Here is a 17,675-nt window from a genome sequence, read left to right as displayed (position 1 = left end):
ACTGATGCTAGACATATTTTGTATAATACACACACATATAAATTACCTTTAGAGGATCCACAAGTTCCAAGGTATGTTTTAGGTATATTAAATTTGTTATCTTTGACTCAGCCACATTAACCTATTAACATAAAAATCCAATGTAGACACCATAAATATTTAATACAAAAGTTGGTTTTCCTCTTAAACATTTTACACTTATCATGTTCCATATATTTTTATATATCGACCTAGCCAGGATACCAGCCTAAACATTGTTTATAAATTAGTGGCCCATCGTAACACTAGTGCACTAATCTCCTGACAATGAAAAGAGTTTACTTCATTGTATCCAACTTTCACTTCTATTTCAGCCACTTAGGTATACCTTAACCCATAGTAGCAATAGGAGATACAATTCAATCCTGAGCAGCACTAAAGAGACTAGAATTAATTGAAAAAGGCGCAAAGAGCATTTGTGGATAGGTGATATTTGAAAAGCGGACTCTAAACCTACCAGATAATTATAGAACAATACCAATGTCCCTTATTGGTTCATGTTTGTGGCAAGCAAAACAATTTTCATAATTCCAGTAGTCCAAATTAATTACAGTTTAAAAAAATAAAGCAACATCGCCACTAAATTTTATAAATAAACTTTTTATAAATTAAATTGTAGTACTATCTCTAAAGCTAAGCAATTGTACTAAACCTGGGGAAATGAAGATGTTCTGTGGTTGGACTACTTTACCAACACTGGCAAGAAGTTTTAGGATATTACTATTAAGACATAATAGTAATTGATATGGCACTGTTTCTTTTTTAAGTCTCTTGACTTTTATCTCCATTGCACACACAATACCTGAACTGTTCTATGACCATAGGGGTCAATTTAGAAGAAGTACCGAAATGAAAGTTTTTAGTCCTATAACAAGTTATCTTATACTCTTTTATAATAAATCTCTGAAACTGGAAGATTAAAATAAATAACATTCACCAACAGAATAGAGCTATCATCACTATTATCAAAGGAGAACGACTTCCAAAAATAGCCAAACTACCCTTGTATAAGAAGGTGGAAAGACTAACTCTAACAAATATCAATTTGTAATACAGCTAGAATAACTAAAAAACTGTGATATTGGAACAAGGACAGAGAGACTGATGGAACAGAATTGAATCTAGAAATAGACCCAATTACGTATAAGTACTTGATTTATGACAAAGGTTAATAGCACAACAGTGGGGGAAAACAGTCTTTTTCCATATATGGTGCCAATATAATTATGAATCTACAAGAGAAAAAAATGAAACATGGTCCCTTCCTCACACCACACACAAAAATCAATTCCAGGTGGACTGTATATCTAAATATCAAAATTAAAACAATAAAATATCTGAAATAAAAAAAAATCTTCGTTACCTTGAGTGTTCTAACCAGTTTTTATAAATGTCATAATTAATGACTTGGCATCCATTAATCACAGAGACAAACTAATGGCCAAAGTTGTTCACATCTCTCCCATGGTTGGGCTTTTGTGAGCATGCAAAAATAATATTACAAGCCCTCCAACCACAAACCCCAACATCTCTGTTTTGCTTCCTCCTCAATAGGGACGTTTCCACCTAACAACTTCCCACAATTGTAATAATACAAGCTTTTGCAATGTTCTCTGTTAACTCCTTTTGATTCCTGACCAACCCTAGTACTTTTCCATGTGACCCTATGTGGCATGTCCCCTCCTCTTGGGAACTGCAAGTAATAAAAATCTTCTTTTAATGGCATTAGCCTCTTCATGTCATCACTCGGTCACTTCCATTAATTAAAATCCATGGGTTCAATCAAAATATTGGGGTAGGTAAGACTTTTTAAGCAGGACACAACAAACACTAACTACAAAGGAAAAAACATAAACTATACCACATTTAAATTAAGAACTTCCATTCATCAAAAAATCCACTTAGCCAGGACTGGTTCTCCAAAAGCCAACTTTGAGAAACTAGAATTTGAAGGCAAATAATTTATTTCAAAAGTAATTCTAGTAAGTACAGGCAAGGGAGTGGGGAATGAAGAAGGACAGGGAAGGATAGCAATATAGGTTACATTGATGATCTGGTTACTACTATATAGTGCTATGGCTCAGTCTTGCTGGAGACCTGTCAGAGATAGCATAGAGTAAGCTTCAGAAGCTATCTCCACAGGTAAGAAAAAGTGGGATGTTTAGTCATCTACTCCTATTCAGTATTTGTTAAGATCTTTTGCCAGAGCAACAATTGTAGTCTCTCTTGTGGCCAGAGAAAGTCTTCGGGCAGTGAGCTTTTCAGCTGCTTGTAATACGAAGTCTTCCTTATACAAAAGTGAATGCCAAGGGGATGTGGATGGCAACAGCATCACTCCACAATATTAAGTGAAAAAGCAAACTACAAAGTGGGAAAAGATATTTGCAACACACAGGGCTCATATCTAAAATATAAAAAGCTCTACAATAAATATAATATAAAAAGCTCTAAAATAAAGGGCTCATATCTAAAATATAAAAAGCTCTACAAATCACAAAAGAAGATAAACGACCCAAAAGAAAAATGGGCAAGAGCCTTGAACAACTTTTACAAAAGAAGGTATTCGAATAGTCTCTGCCTATATGAAAGGATGTTTATCCACATTAACAGAAAAATGCAAATTAAAACCATAATGAGATATCATTATTTATCAACCATTATGGCTGAAATTTTTAACCTGACAATATCAAGTTTTGAGGAAGAACGATGAAAATTTTCAGACTGCCGATGAGAATATAAATTGATACAATAACTGCAAAAAACATTTTGGCAAACATTTTGTTATTACCTACTGAAGTTAAAAATATGCATACTCCATGACTCAGAAATTTCACATATACCAAATAAAAATGTATACTCAAATAAATTAAGAAATAGGTGTAAGATTGCTCACCTGCATTATTTGTAATTGCCAAAAACTGTCAACAACTCAGAAGTCAAACAACAGTGAAATGAATAATGGCATATTAATACAATAGAATATTATAACGCAATCGAAATAACTGAGCCACAGCTACATGCAACAATATGATTAAATTCCACAAACATAATATTAACTAAAAGGATTCAGATGTAAAAAAAACACAAACTGAATAATTCTTCATGTGTAACATTTTTAAAAGAACAAGTAAAATTAAATTATAAAGAAAACAAGAAAGTTATTACTACAAAGTGGTTTCCGATAAGTCAATGAACAGTGAGTGCATTTCTGTTTTTGTGGAGTTTACTGTATGTATGTTTCTCACTACTTTTTAAATAGGTCTAAAAATGGTAATATACAGAAAGGTAGAAAGAAAAGGAAAGGTTATTCTACTGAAAGACAAATTAAGAAATTACTTCAAGGAAAAGAATGTGTTCAACTGTGTCAAATTTTGCTGCTCAATAAAATATGATGAGTACTGCCATTAACCACTGGCCTTAGCAATGTGGAGCTCATCAGTGGCCTTTGACAAAAGCAATTTTCGTATAAGAGAAATGAGGGTCAAGTCCAGATTGCAATGGGTTTAGGAGAGAAAAGGAGAGTAATTAGAGGTATCAATTACAGGTAATTCAAGGAATGTTGCTGTAAAGAGAAAAAGAAATAGGAAAGAAGTAAAAGAGAAAGTAAAATAAAGTGAAAAAATTTTTTTATTTTAATGTCATAAGCGCATGTGTGTATGCTGATGGGAAAAAACAAACAAGTGAAAATGGGGGAAAATGAAAGACACAAGACAGGAAAAATTCCGAAATACTGTTTCATGAAGAGGTAATAAGTCATGGAATTTAAAACATAAGTAAAAGGGTAGCTTTAGGCAGGAGGACATATAGGCAGTTTATCCATAGTAATGACAGAAGACACAATATATGCTAAGTGTTAATAAATGCAGTCAAAGGAGCTTATAGAAGTTCTCTTCTGATCTCTTCACTCTTCTCAGTGAAGAAGGAAGTGAGGTAATCATCAGCTAAGAATGGTGCAGGGGAAGGAACTGGTATTAAAGTAAATAACACCAATTCCTATAACATAACCCTTCCTCCCCTAATCTCAAAGATTTAATAACAATATCTTTTTTTTTTTTCACACAAAGTCCAATGTGGCTCTGATTATATAGAAGGGCAACCTTTAACAAGTGTCATTTAAAGACCCATGTTCCTTCTATCTCGTGGCCTCATCATTCCTCTGCTGGATCCTTTGCATCTATCTAGAAGAGGAAGAAGCAGCGAATTCTCTATGGATAAGGCCTCAGTGGCATTTATCACTTCTACTCATGTTCCAATAGACAAAATTTAGTCACTTCTTCTGGGAAGGAGTCTGAGAAACATAGTCTAGCTGTATACCCAAAAGTTAGAGGAAACAGATCTCAAATCATTCCCAAAGAAGAGCTGAAAGTTGAAGGAGAGAGAAAATGAACTGAAATAGTTTTTCAGAGCATGAATAAGCAAATGGACAAGGACAATATAGAATGACTGCTGGACAGTCTTAAGGGCCCTCTGACAATATTCGAGTCAAACTGGTGATTTTTAGGGAGAATGATCTGAGTGGCAAGGATACACATCTTTAAACTCTACAGTAGGAAGAATGTAAAGAGAAGAACTATAACTTAAGAAGTCTGCAAAACAGAAGATAAAAGTTTCAGTTTGAGAAACAAGGTAAAGAATAAAAGAGATTTTGCCCATAACCAGCTTTGAGTGCAAGTGGGGAAAATGAAAGGGTATCATAGGATGGATAAGGGTTAAATAAAGACAGAAAACTGATGTACAGAGACATATGAGGAATAATTTAGGAGTACTACTAGGCTTCTTGTGGTGATTTACATGAACAGGTATAGGGTCAAGAAGAGATTATTCCTGATGGTTCACACAAAACATTTTAAGTAAAAGTTGGTAGGGAGATGGGCCTGACAGAAACAGAAAAAATTCCAAGACTCCAGATGACTCTGATAGAAATATGAAGTTTTATAAAGAAATTGTTTTACCCTGAAGACATGTAAACGATCACTTAACTCCTATCCATTAGTCTGTACAACAGACTGGGAGAAAATTTTGGCCCATCCCGGGACATTTGTAATGCCTGAAGAAATTTTCATCGTTAAAATTGGAGAGACACTACTGGAGTCTAGTGGGTAGATACCAAGGATGTTACTAAGCATCCTACAATGCACAGGGCAGCAAAAGAATTATCCCGCCCCAAATGTCAGTAATGCCAAGGTTGAGAAATCCTGCTATAGAGAAGCTGTCTTATTACAAGCATACAAGCACACTCTTAATCTCTTACATCACTGGTAATTGTCTCTCAATTTTTCTTTCCATCTCCAACCTTTCCCTACCTTGCTAGCTTTGAAGAAGTAAACCGCTATGAATCCTACAGATGCAAGAAACTAAATAAACAGAGAGGAAAATCCTTCCCTAGCTGAACACTCCAAATGAGAATCCAGCCTTGGATAACACTTTAATTGTAGCTTGTGAGACTCTAAGCACAGGACCAAACTAAGATGTGCATACACTTCTGACTCATAGAAACTATAAGCTAATAAATATGTGTAGTTTTAAACTGCTATGGCAATTTTTATACAGCAATATATACTGTGGTAATTTGTTATACAGCAATACAAAAATTATAGAGTCTCTTTACAGTTTGCTTCTTCAAAGCCAGCAAAAGAGAGGGTATCTCCATGAAGAATTGGGAGACATTTCTCTACCGGCCTTTTACATTTCTACATATCTTGTGAGCAGAGGCCCTGGCCGTCTTTGTTCTGGACAGCCTTTTCAAGGATGTTAGTATAGTGAATAACCTTGAAAGATATAGTGCATCCTTCTAGAGCAAGGGGCAGTTTTGCTTATAGTCTTGGAAGATAAAAATGGTGTCTTCTTTCAGAACAGCAGGAGGTATACTTACTTCCCATTAGACAAGATTGAAACTCCCTAAGCTCAGCATTCTCTTTTGCAATATCATGCATGGTTAAGTGTCAATCACCTGGACCTTTTCACATCACCCTAGAAGAAATGGAGCTTGTGAAACCAGTGAAAAAATGCTGATACTCTGATTACTGCTATTGCAATGAGTGCTAACGTTCTTTCTCTCTGATCCAGGAGTCTCAGATCTCAGCATACAGGAAACTGTGTCAGGCTAACCTGTTGGCTTACAAACAGGGTAGAATATCAGATCTCTTATAGCCCTTGATAATACTATGCCATAACTGTTTTTATTTTTTTAACCTAATCTAATATTCGTTTATAAATTCCTTTGGCTTAGAAACTTACTTTTTGTAATATCTCTAGCATTTTTGCTGCTTGGTAAAATAAATCATTTGATGAATGAATGAAAAAAGGAGCCACGTATTACAAATATTCTAAATGGCAGTCTGAGTTACTCAAAGTAAAGCAAAGAAAGTTGAGTAAAAACTTGAAAAATTTTGCTTAATATCAACATTTTCAAATGTTGGAGAAAGAATTTTGGACTTTTATAATGAAAAATATAAACATTCTTAATATAACACATTAAATAGTAGGGTCATAAATATTCTATAGAAGGAAGACATTTGGGCTAATAATTCAAATAAGAAATTTAAGCATTATTCTCAGTAAATATTTGTAATTAGAAAACTGCATTTTGTAAAATCAACAGTCGTAAGGGGAAAAAAATAAGAATTTATCTTAGGCAACCAATTCCACACTGAAAATTTTCAGAGAGCATTTAATTCATTCAGAAGTTTAAGATAAGCATATAATTCAGCCCACAGAACATTTAGTTCATTCATAAGTTTTTGTAAATCATGCAATTTAATCAGCACAGGTATGAACTAATTTAGTAAATACTGTGTTTAAAGATATGTACTTATATTAAATGAAGAAAAAAGCCTCATTTAGAATATATCTCCAGATGTTTAAGAAAACATCAACTGAGAAGTACTATAAGGAATGTTGAAATTCATGTATCATGTAGGAAGTCAATATACTGCTTAAGTTTCCTTAAAACTAAAAAGAATGAAACATAACACTTACCCTTAAAAACCTATGGAGCTTGTTATAGATTGCCTTTTCTAGACAGGAAAAAGATTCCAGATTCTCAATTTATGGAATTACCCTAAAACTCGCCCAGAGGACTCTTCTAAAATCTCATTGCCAAACTGATTACAGAAGCTGACTGGCTAATCACATATATTTCTCAAAAAGCTAGCTGGCCAAACAGATATTCCCTTAATATAACTAGAAATGGTCTAATGCAAACATATGTATGTTACTAATTCCTATAGCTAGTACACCAAGCTATTAAGCTGTGTGACCGTGTAATACTATAAATTACATAAACTGAAAACAAGGAGACTGCTCTCAGGTATAATCTGATGATTAATTCTTTCCTATAATAAAATTGAAACAAAATCTTTTCTTAGATACTGTTGATATGCGTCCCCTCAAAAAGCTATGTTGAAGTCTAAACACTTAGTACCTCAAAATATGATCATATTTGGAAACAGGGCCATTGCAGAGGTAATTAATTAAAATGATGTCATATTGTAGTAGGGTGGGGTCCTCATTAAATATGGCTGGTGTTATATAAAAAAAAATCATGTGAAGACACAGACATACAGGGAGGCCACCGTGTGACAAGGAAGGAAAAGACTGAAGTTATGCAGCAGCAAGCCAAGGAACACCAAAGATTGCAAACAAACTACCAAAATTTAAAAAAGAGAGAGAGAGAGAGATAGAGAGAGAGAGAGAAAGGATTTTCCTACAGGTCTTAGAGCACATCCCTGCCAATATCTTGATTTTAGAGTTCTAGCCTCCAGAATGAGATAATAAATACCTGTTGTTTTAGGTCACACAATATGCAGTATTTTGTTTCAGCAGCCCTAGGAAATTAATACACATACTAACTACCAGTATAGAGTAGCCATTTCCTGTTCCTCCATTGCGTTTTTCTGTGTAAAACATATCACTCGTAAGTTAAACTGTTCCTTAAGTTATTTATTTCTCGTTTGAAAATATTCGAAACACTGGCATTTGGCAAAAGGTCATAAAGACTAGCTATAGTGCTTTGTGTGTTTATATTCCTTATTGATCATTCATTTTTAAATCTCTGAAAATCCTAAAATAGGTCATGCCTCCAAAAACACTGCTAAACAAATACGAAGTAAAAAAAGGTTAGCAACACATGCTAGCAAGAACACATCCAAAAGTAAATTGAAGAACCCTCCATATGTACTAAGAAATAACTTTATTTTAATATGAACACTGTAATTTAATATTAGTTGTCAGGGTCCAAGTAGGAAAATCAGAGCACCCCTAGTATAGGGGAAGCAAAGCCAGAAAAGGGTAAGGATAAAGAGGTGGCACAGCGCAAGAGGACAAGGAGAGCACCATACTGGAGGACTGCCCAGTACAGAGTACATCAGCCTGAACAAGGTCAGGAAGGTATCCAAGCAAGGCAAGAGGGGGCAGCTTGGCATAGGTTTTGGTATTCAAGCAGGCTAAGGAAAGTCTCTATAGGAGGGCAGTTTAATGCAGGGTATCAGAGCTTGAGAAAGGTTAGAAAGATTTCTGCATAGGAGGGTGGTTTGGCAGGGAGTACTGAAGCACTGGATGAGTGAGGATGGCAACTGCATAAGAAGAGAGTGGGAGTAGTCAGAGGTTGGTCATATACAGAAAGATGGGTCAAATATGTTCATATATAAGGATAATGGGGGTGAGGTTTGTCATTGTCAGAGAAAGGAGTTATAATCACAGAAAGGGAAAAAACTAGTATAAACCCTGGGATATTGGATTGAAATTGGAAGCACTGATGTGAACTCATTGTTTTCAATTGTATAGATGGATACAAAAACATAGAAGTAAATGTACATATATTTATGCATGTATTCATTTCCATACTTATTTTCTAGCCTTGAGAGCAGTGATACCCCAATATCAAAGAGTATACGTAGTAGCCAGAACTTCATTTCTAAATACCATACCCCACCAAAATGAACCAGGACTCCTGGGAGAAACAGCTGTTTCTAAGGCTGGAGCAGGGAATGTACAAGACTGGTTCATTTTCTTGAGCCAGAAGATAATGAAGTGCTCAAAGCAAGATGGTGCCTTTCCAAAGGAAACAGAGACCAAATTAAATGAGGCTTGCATTGGTCAAATCTAAGACAATTTGAGAATAAAAATAAATATTGATAGTAAAGGATTATAAGCAATTGAATAAAATATGAAAACATGAGTCCACAGAGACTAAGTAAATTTAAAGTTTGATAAGGAACAGGATATTTACATGGTTTCAAAGTACCTCCGCACAGAATAGTTATTAGTTACATAGAGAAAATAAAAATTTTACAGTGGAGAAGCCTGGTGGATACCACCTCAGTCAAGTGGACAAAGTTAATATCATCATAATGAGATATTTAAAACCATGTGTCATCTGATAAGATGCAATGAGAAGAACACAGCCTCACTTCTGTGATATTCCTGCAAAAGTTACCTGAATCTAATGACAAGAAAACATCAAACGCAAATTGCAGAAAAATAACAGACCTGATATTTTCAAGTGTCTAGGTCATGAAACAATTTTCCTTCAGAATTTATTTTTTGCTTTATTGAGGTATAATTGACATATAAAATTGTAATATACTTAAAGTACAAATATTTACATTTTTGGTAAGAATACTTAATTAAGTTCTCTCTTAGTAAATTTTAATTTTACAATATAGTGTTACTAACTATAGCCACCATGTTTTATGCTGGATCTTCAGATCTTATTCATGTTATAGTTGAAAGTTTATACCCTTTCACCAACCTCTCCCTATTTCCCCCACCCACTCATCCCTTAGCAACCACTTTTCCACTCTGTTTCTATGAGTTTGTACTTTTTTTTTTTTTTTCACATATAAATGATACCATGCAGTATTTGTCTTCTTCTTCTGACTTATTTCTTTTGGCATAATACCCTCAAGGTCCATCCACGTTATTGTAAATGGCAGATTTCCATCTTTCTCATGGCTGTAAAATATTCATATATGTATTTTCCTACATCTTCTTTATCTATTCGTCCACTGACACACTTCAGTTGTTTCTATATATTGGCTATTGTAAATAATGCTGCAATGAACATAAGACTACAGATATTTCTTCGCAATTCTATTTACATTAAATTGGATATATACCCATAAGTAGGATCGCTGGGTCATATGTTAGTTCTATTTTTAATTTTTGGAGGCATCTCCACACTGTTTTCTACAGTGACTGCACTAATTTACATTTCTACCAACAATTCATAAGGGTTCCCTTTCCTCCCATTCTTGCCAATACTTGCCATCATTTGCCTTTTTGGTAGCGAAGAGCCATACTAACAAGTTTGAGATGCTATCTTACTGTGGTTTTGATTTGCATGTCTCTGATGATGACTGATGCTGAATGTCTTTATAAGTACCTGTTATCCATCTGTATGTCTTCTTTGGAAAAACATCTATTCAGTTTCTCTGTCAATTTTTTAATCTGATTGATTTTTGCTGTTGAGTTGTATAATTCTTCATATATTTTGAGCATTAACTCCATATCAGATATATGACTTGCAAATATTTCCTCCAATTCTGTAGTTGACTTTTCTTTTTGTTGATTATTTCTTTTTCTGTGCAGAAGCTTTTTAGTTTGGTGTAGTCCCACTAGTTTATTTTTTCTTTTGTTGTCATTATTGTGAGGTTCTTATACTATTATGTGGAATGATATAATATCATTTGAAGGTAGACTGAATTTGGCTAAAGATGTATTCTATAAACCCTAAAGCAACCATTAAGATAACAAAACAATGAATCCTATCTAATAAATCAACAAAGGACATAAGATGAAATCATAAACAAAATAATTAATATAAAAGAAGACAGAAAAAAAGAAAAGGAGAAAATAGATGAGATAAATAGGGGAAAAAAGTACTAGAATGGCAAATTTAAATGGAAAAGTATCAATAATATTAAATGTAACTGGAATAAACATCCCAATTAAAGGTAAGATATTCTCCAATTATACACAAAACAGCAAGACCCAAATATGTGTTGACTACAGAAATCCACATTAAATATAAAAGACTCAAATAAATTAAAAGCATAAGAATAGTAAAGACAGACCATGCTAACACTTATCAAAAGAAAGCTGGAGTGGCTATATTAATATTATTACACAAGAGATTTTGGAGAAAAAATATTACTAGGAAAAGAGAGTCATTTTATAATGATAAAGGGGTCAATTCATCGAGAGCACATAGCAATCTTGAATGTTTATGTACCTAATAACAGAACTTTGACAAAAACTGAAGGAAAAATGGATACTTCTACAATTATAGCTGAAGATATCAACACCTCTCTCTCACAAATTGATAGAACAAATAGACCAAAAAACCAATAAGGATACAGAAGACTCAAAGAACACACACTATCGACTTGAACTGACATTTATAGAATATTATATCCAACAACAGCAAAATACACGTTGTTTTCAAGTACATGTGGAACATTTACCGAGACAGATCATATTCTGGACTATAAAAACAAGTGTCAATAAAATTAAAAGGATCCATATCATATATGTTCTCTGACCACTATGAAATTAAATTAGAAATTAATAACAGAAAGATACCTTGAAAGTTCTCAAATACTGGAAACTAATAACCCAATTCTAAATAACTAATATGTTAAAGAAATCAAAAAGGAAATTAGCACGCATCTTTAACTTTTTGAATTTAAAAAAATGCAACATCAAATATTGTGAAATATAGCAAAAGCATTACTCGGAGGGAAATTTATAGTACTAAACGTCTATATTAGAAAAGAAAAAAGTCTCAAATTAATTACCTCAGCTTCTACCTTCATAACCTCAAAAAAAAAAAAAAGCAAACTAAGCACAGAATAAGCAGAAGGAAATAAAAATGATAATTAGATGGAGAACAGGAAATTAAAGGGAAATCAATGAAAGCAAAAGCTGGTTTCTTGAGAAGAGCAATAAAATTTATAACCACTAGCCGGACTAAGAAAAAAAGAGAGAATATTCAAGTTACCAATATCAAGAATGAGAGAAGTACATCACTGCAAACTTTACAGATATAAAAAGGGTAATAAGAAAATTATTATGAACAATATCATGCCAATAAATTTGACAGGTTAGGTGAAATGGCAAATTTTTTGAAAGGTGCAATCTGTCAAAGCTCATTCAGAAGAAACAGGTAACCTGAATAGCATCATATCAATTTAAGAAGTGGAACTTATAGTGAAAAACCTTCCCACAAAGAAAATTCCAGCTTATATGACTTTATTTGTGAATTCTCTCGACTATATAAGAAATAGTACCAGATCTATATAAACTCTACCAGAAAACTGAAGATAAGGGAATACTTCCATATTTATCTTATGAAACCAATTTTGTTCCAGACATCAGTTGTTTTAGATTACCTCCCATTTATACATATTGAATTACAAGGGTTTCGATAATTAAAAAAAACTTCCAGTTCTGTGCCTGCCCAACAGACAAAACTTTTCTATCTAATGATGTTTATATTTTAAATGAACCTTAAGAGTGTTATCACTACATTATGGAAAGACTTGCCAAACATAGATTAGCCTTCAATGGATTTCCAAAGTAATCCAATCTTAAGTCAAAATTTACTGATGTACAAGGACTTCTTTCCTTTCTAAGCATATGAGCAAAATTATATATGATTTCATTAAATTTTTTTCAATTCATCTTAAACAGGAGAATGAAAATCATCTATTACTTTCTTTGAAAGATGTGCCTATAAGCACTAAATATTTAAATTTGAAAAATACCCAAAGATGATGTTTCATTCTTAAAGGTTAAGCATATTTGAAGACTAATCAAACTTCACATAAAGATTACTTTTAAGAAGCACCTATAATCTTTGGATCTAACATAATTTTTATCTAGTTATTTATTAAGTAAATGCTATTATAATCTAAGTTTTTTGAAAATTATACATAAACTCTTTAAGTAAATATTTGATTAATAAAAATATGCCAATTCTTCAACAAAGAAAAATTTAACATAGAGGATAGTACATGGGGGAAAATTTTGCTTTCAAAGGGCACTAAAAATCTAGATATTAAATAATAATGAAGTACTTTACCAAAACATTTTTATATTTTTCAATTGTTACATCACATTAAGACAAATTATATCACACAATGTATAATAATATAACATATAATCTATACATAAACATACCGTGTCTTGCTTTGGAATTTGGATTAAAACAGAAAGAAGCTGCTCTGTATCAAGAAATCTTGATATAACTGAAACAAAAAATATAAGCATTTAAAACTTTGTTAGAATAAAAAATAAACTCTTACAGTTTAAAAACATAGATTATGTAAAATATCCTCAAATAATAAAATAGAACACTTCTACATATAAATATTACTTGTTTTAATTGTCTTTATCTATCTTACATGTGCCAGGAATAAAGCAATAAATCCTAATTTTATTTTATTTTATTTTATTTTTACTTTTGATTATTCACAATCCGTCTTCAAAATTTGACACTGCTGATCACTCTTTCCTTCTTGAAACTACTTCTCTGGCTTTTAGATGTTGCTTGTCATAATTTTCTTCCCACATTTTTGATCTTTGACTTTCATTCCTGATCCTTAAAAAATTAGGTTAAAAGTATAGTTCAACCACTAACCATGTAACCTCTTAGAAGTTATATAAGCTCTCTGAACTTTAGTTGTCTTCATCTTTTTACATGTGGACAATGACATCTACCTCCTAGGATTGTTGAGGATTAGGTGAGATAATATGTGTAAAGTACCTTGCACATAGCAGAGCTGTTATTTTACTCTTCTTAACTCATTTCCAGTTTAAAGTATTCTATAAAAGTAAATTGATAATTATAACCTATCCCTTTTAAATATCCTCGGGTTTTTTGTTCGTTTGTTTGTTTGTTTGTTTTACTTTAACCATTTTACATGCAGGTCTTTTAAGAATGCACTCTTTTCCCATACTTAAAATATAGTAAACTACACTAACTATTTCTTAATGACTCATGGTTATTATTATTACTGTAACACGTGACCTCAAAAGTTTTTGTGTAGACTTACTGATACTCTACATAAAGTGATATGACTTGTTTCCCTTAAAAAAACTGTTTTATGTCACTTGCTTCCTGTTGAAACTGCTAAGTATCTTCTGATAGTTTTCTGTTTGCCTACCTCTAAAATTGTGCCCTTTTCTAATTAATCTGCAGCTACTACAGTAAATTTTCTTAAAACTGTTTTAACAATTAGAATAAGTAGGCTGAGTGTACTACTGTTATACTGTTCCATATGGCACAATACTATTATGACATTTTACATGTGATTATAATGTCAGACTCTCTTAAAACCTTCACTTTAATCTTTCTCTTTTTCGGTCTCTTCCTTCTTCCTTCCTCAAATCTAACAACCAGAATGTTTCAGAAGAATTTGATATTACTCTCAGGGTTTAGAATTGTCAGTTCCCTATTTCCTGCAGGATAAAATACAAATTTATTAACATTATATAAAAGCTCTTCATAAGCTAGCCCCAATGTTCATTTCCTGCCATTCTTCAAAGTTTTAAGTTATAAATAACTATTGTTCATGCCTTAAATGCAGCAAGCTGTTTTATATCAAATAAGTGTAACTGTAGAAGCTTATGTTAACTCTAGGTTTCCCAAGTTCCCAGAAAAAATAAGTATACCCTAAAAAGTAATGACTCTTCAACATCATAGCCAATGGCACTTACATCTGATCTTTATCCTTCTCACATCTAAAATATATTTTTGTTAACCCTATGTGCATCAACGTACTTTATATAGGTATGTTCCCTTTTTCTTGAATATCATTTCTATGATTCTCCTTTTGTCAAAATCCTACTCATTCCCTTAAGACAGAGCTGAAATATTATCTGTGACTTCTACCTGAATTCTATCCTTATCCCACTTCCCTCTGTGTTCCCATAAATACTCAATTACTAACACATTTACCACACCATGGCATACTTAGTTATGTTTCCCTAACATAAATGTAAGATCCTTGAGGACATAAACGTACAGCTGAATCTTTCTCATCTTTTTATCCCTAACACCTATGAATTGCCTACAATAAAGTAGGTACTGAGTTTTTTTTTTTTAAATGGGGTTTGGATTCTCATTTTAATAAACTATAAAAGTTACTTTCCCACCCTGCTGTATTTCTGCTCCTCTACTTTTTAAATACTAAGGTAAATTATAAACTGTCGAAATACAGAAAACATAGAAATGGTTGGACTTGATTAACATTACATGATTAAATGACTTTTACGATTCTTGGCACTTATGTACTACACAGAATGCCAGGTAAAGGTAGGTAAACAAAATGCTTCTGTGAACAAGAAAAGGGTTACCAGTTAAAAATGGCCCCTTTTTACCTTTCATAAAGTCTCACAAAATATTCTGGAATATACAAAAAAAGTGCCTGTATTCAACACTGAAAATGCAAAGTCACAGTTAATATAATGCCAGAATTTTCAAGGAATTATACTAATTAAAAGGTATTTGGAATTGGAATCAGGAAAAACTGTTCAGGCTGTAAATGCCTTCTCGATTTTCAAATGCCACTTCAGTCTCCACTACCAGAACACCAGGAGGGGTGGATGGAGAATGGGGGTATGGAAAGCAGACCAACCTGCTAGAAACCAGTAGTTGGACTAAGAACAATGCATATAAATTGTCTTTCCACCTACAGGTTTAAGAAAAAAAATTGCACTGCCATGCCAGTGAACAAATAGCCAGGTGTCAAGGGCATTCTCTTACCTCATGTTATGGGTTGGATTGCATTCCCCAATAAGGTATTTTGAAGTCCTCAACCCCAGGGCCTGTAAATGTGACCTTATTTGGAAACTGGATCTTTGCAGATATAATCAAGTTAAGATAAAGTCATTAGGGTGGGCCTTAATCTGATTTATAAGAAGACAACACATTTTTTTCTAATAGTCTGTATTTATTAAATTAGATGATATTCATTTACCTGACTGAAGTCCAAAAAAGAGTTCCTCATCTTGAAGTAGTTCTTGAACACAATCTAATCTCATATTAATGGTTTCAATATCAACTAGAGGTTCTAATATATTAGAACGAAGTCTTCTGCTCCCTCCAGGAGTCTTAGTATAATTTAGAATACCAAAGAGAGTGTGATTATTCCTTTAAAAACACAAGTCAAAAAAATTTCACTAAATATACAAAGGAAAAATTCAAGGAAATTGCCATTTACTTCATAGTTAAATAATACTATAATCTACAGTAGTGATTCTCAAACTTTAATGTGCACACAAGTAATGGGGGTATTCTGATTCAGTAAGTCTAGGATAAAGCCTGAATCTACATTTTGAGTAAGCCTCCAAGTATGCTGTCAGTCAAAGAATGACACTTTGATTAACAAGTATCAATAGCATTTTCTTATACTTCACAATTTTTTTCATAGGTCATGTACAAGATCCAGACTAATATAAAATGTTCTAGTCCATGGCATTCCATCAATAATAGCGAAAGATCAATAATAATTGATATAATACAGATATAAAAATTTTTCCTGTGTAAAAACAATATGAAAGCAGGGCGGCTCCATAGTGCAGTGGTTAGGACATCTGCTTTACATGCAGAAGGTCTTGGGTTCATGCCCCAGGTAGAGCCATGGACCATACTTGGATGCGTCAGGCCCCGGGTGTGCCAGGCTCCCCAAGTATGTCCAGGGCACCAGGCCCCATGTGCACGCCGCAAGCATGTGGGAGGAGATGCCCTTCCTTCAGAGATCCAGTTCTTAAGGGGAAATGGCAATATCCATGAGTCAGGGATGGAAGTGGGGGGTGGGGGAATTAAAGAGGGGAAGAAAATATATATATATATATATATATATATATATATATATATATATATGAAAGCCAAATAATAAATAACAATTTATCCTTGAGAGAACTTTTACGTTGATAAAAAATGAGTATTTAATATAATTGCTTTGTTCTAATTTAAGAAGTTAGAAGATTACAAGTGAAAGAGAAAGAAAATAATTGCAGGTACAGAAACTATTTAAAAAAACAAACAAACAAACAAACAGGGATGTACAAAGAATGACCAAGTGGGTTGCTTCAGTTAGATTGGCTGAGAAAGATGGATCTGTTAAGACCCATTGCAAAGAAGTCGATGGTGAGAATAGCTAATATATATTAACACAGTATGTACCAGGCATTGTTCTAAGCACTTTATATATGTATATTAACTTAGTTAATTCTAACAGCCATGATATAAGAAAGACGCTATTATTAGGCACATGTTACAATGAAAAAAAACCTGAAGTACAAAGCAATTAAGTAATTTACCCAAGGTTTCCAAAGGTAGAAGAGCAGCAATTTAAGCCCAGGAACTCTGGCTCCAGAAACAGAAAGATCAAGATTGGTAGAACTTTGCAAGTAAGGGTAAAAATGGAGGAAGATGAATGAAGAAGTAGAGGTCAGGACACAGAAGTCTCTATAAACCGTGGTAAAAAGTCTGGATTCTATTCTAAATGTAATGGGAGCCACGGGAAGATTTTAAATAGGAGAGTTGCAAGATCTGATTTCTAGTTTAAAAGGATCACACTTTTAGCCATTAGATCCAAAACAGACTTAATTGTAGGAGAGTAAGAAGA

At 33.2% G+C, this 17,675-nt stretch overlaps 1 protein-coding gene across 11 annotated transcripts in view; it reads right to left on the bottom strand.

Moving 5' to 3' along the window:
* MSH4 (mutS homolog 4) overlaps positions 1–17,675 on the bottom strand; it is a 191,634-nt gene that overhangs the window by 144,262 nt on the left and 29,697 nt on the right. For 10 of the 11 annotated variants that reach the window (XR_001594978.2, XR_004955332.1, XR_004955335.1 and 7 more), the window contains 3 exons: positions 16,023–16,195; positions 13,222–13,289; positions 47–121 (listed from right to left, as the gene is read on the bottom strand). Coding sequence is in view for 4 of the 11 variants with exons in the window: in XM_016129597.2 (XP_015985083.2) it covers positions 47–121; positions 13,222–13,289; positions 16,023–16,195 (316 nt within the window). In the remaining 7 variants the exon portion in view is untranslated. The remainder of the gene's footprint in view (positions 1–46; positions 122–13,221; positions 13,290–16,022; positions 16,196–17,675) is intronic. The other variant, XM_016129595.2, reaches the window with a different exon arrangement.

Source organism: Rousettus aegyptiacus, unplaced genomic scaffold (genome assembly GCF_014176215.1).
Source record: "Rousettus aegyptiacus isolate mRouAeg1 unplaced genomic scaffold, mRouAeg1.p scaffold_m13_p_1, whole genome shotgun sequence".
NCBI classification, from domain to species: Eukaryota; Metazoa; Chordata; class Mammalia; order Chiroptera; family Pteropodidae; genus Rousettus; species Rousettus aegyptiacus.
Note: the sequence above shows the minus strand (reverse complement) of the source record. Positions and strands in the feature narration are given on the sequence as shown.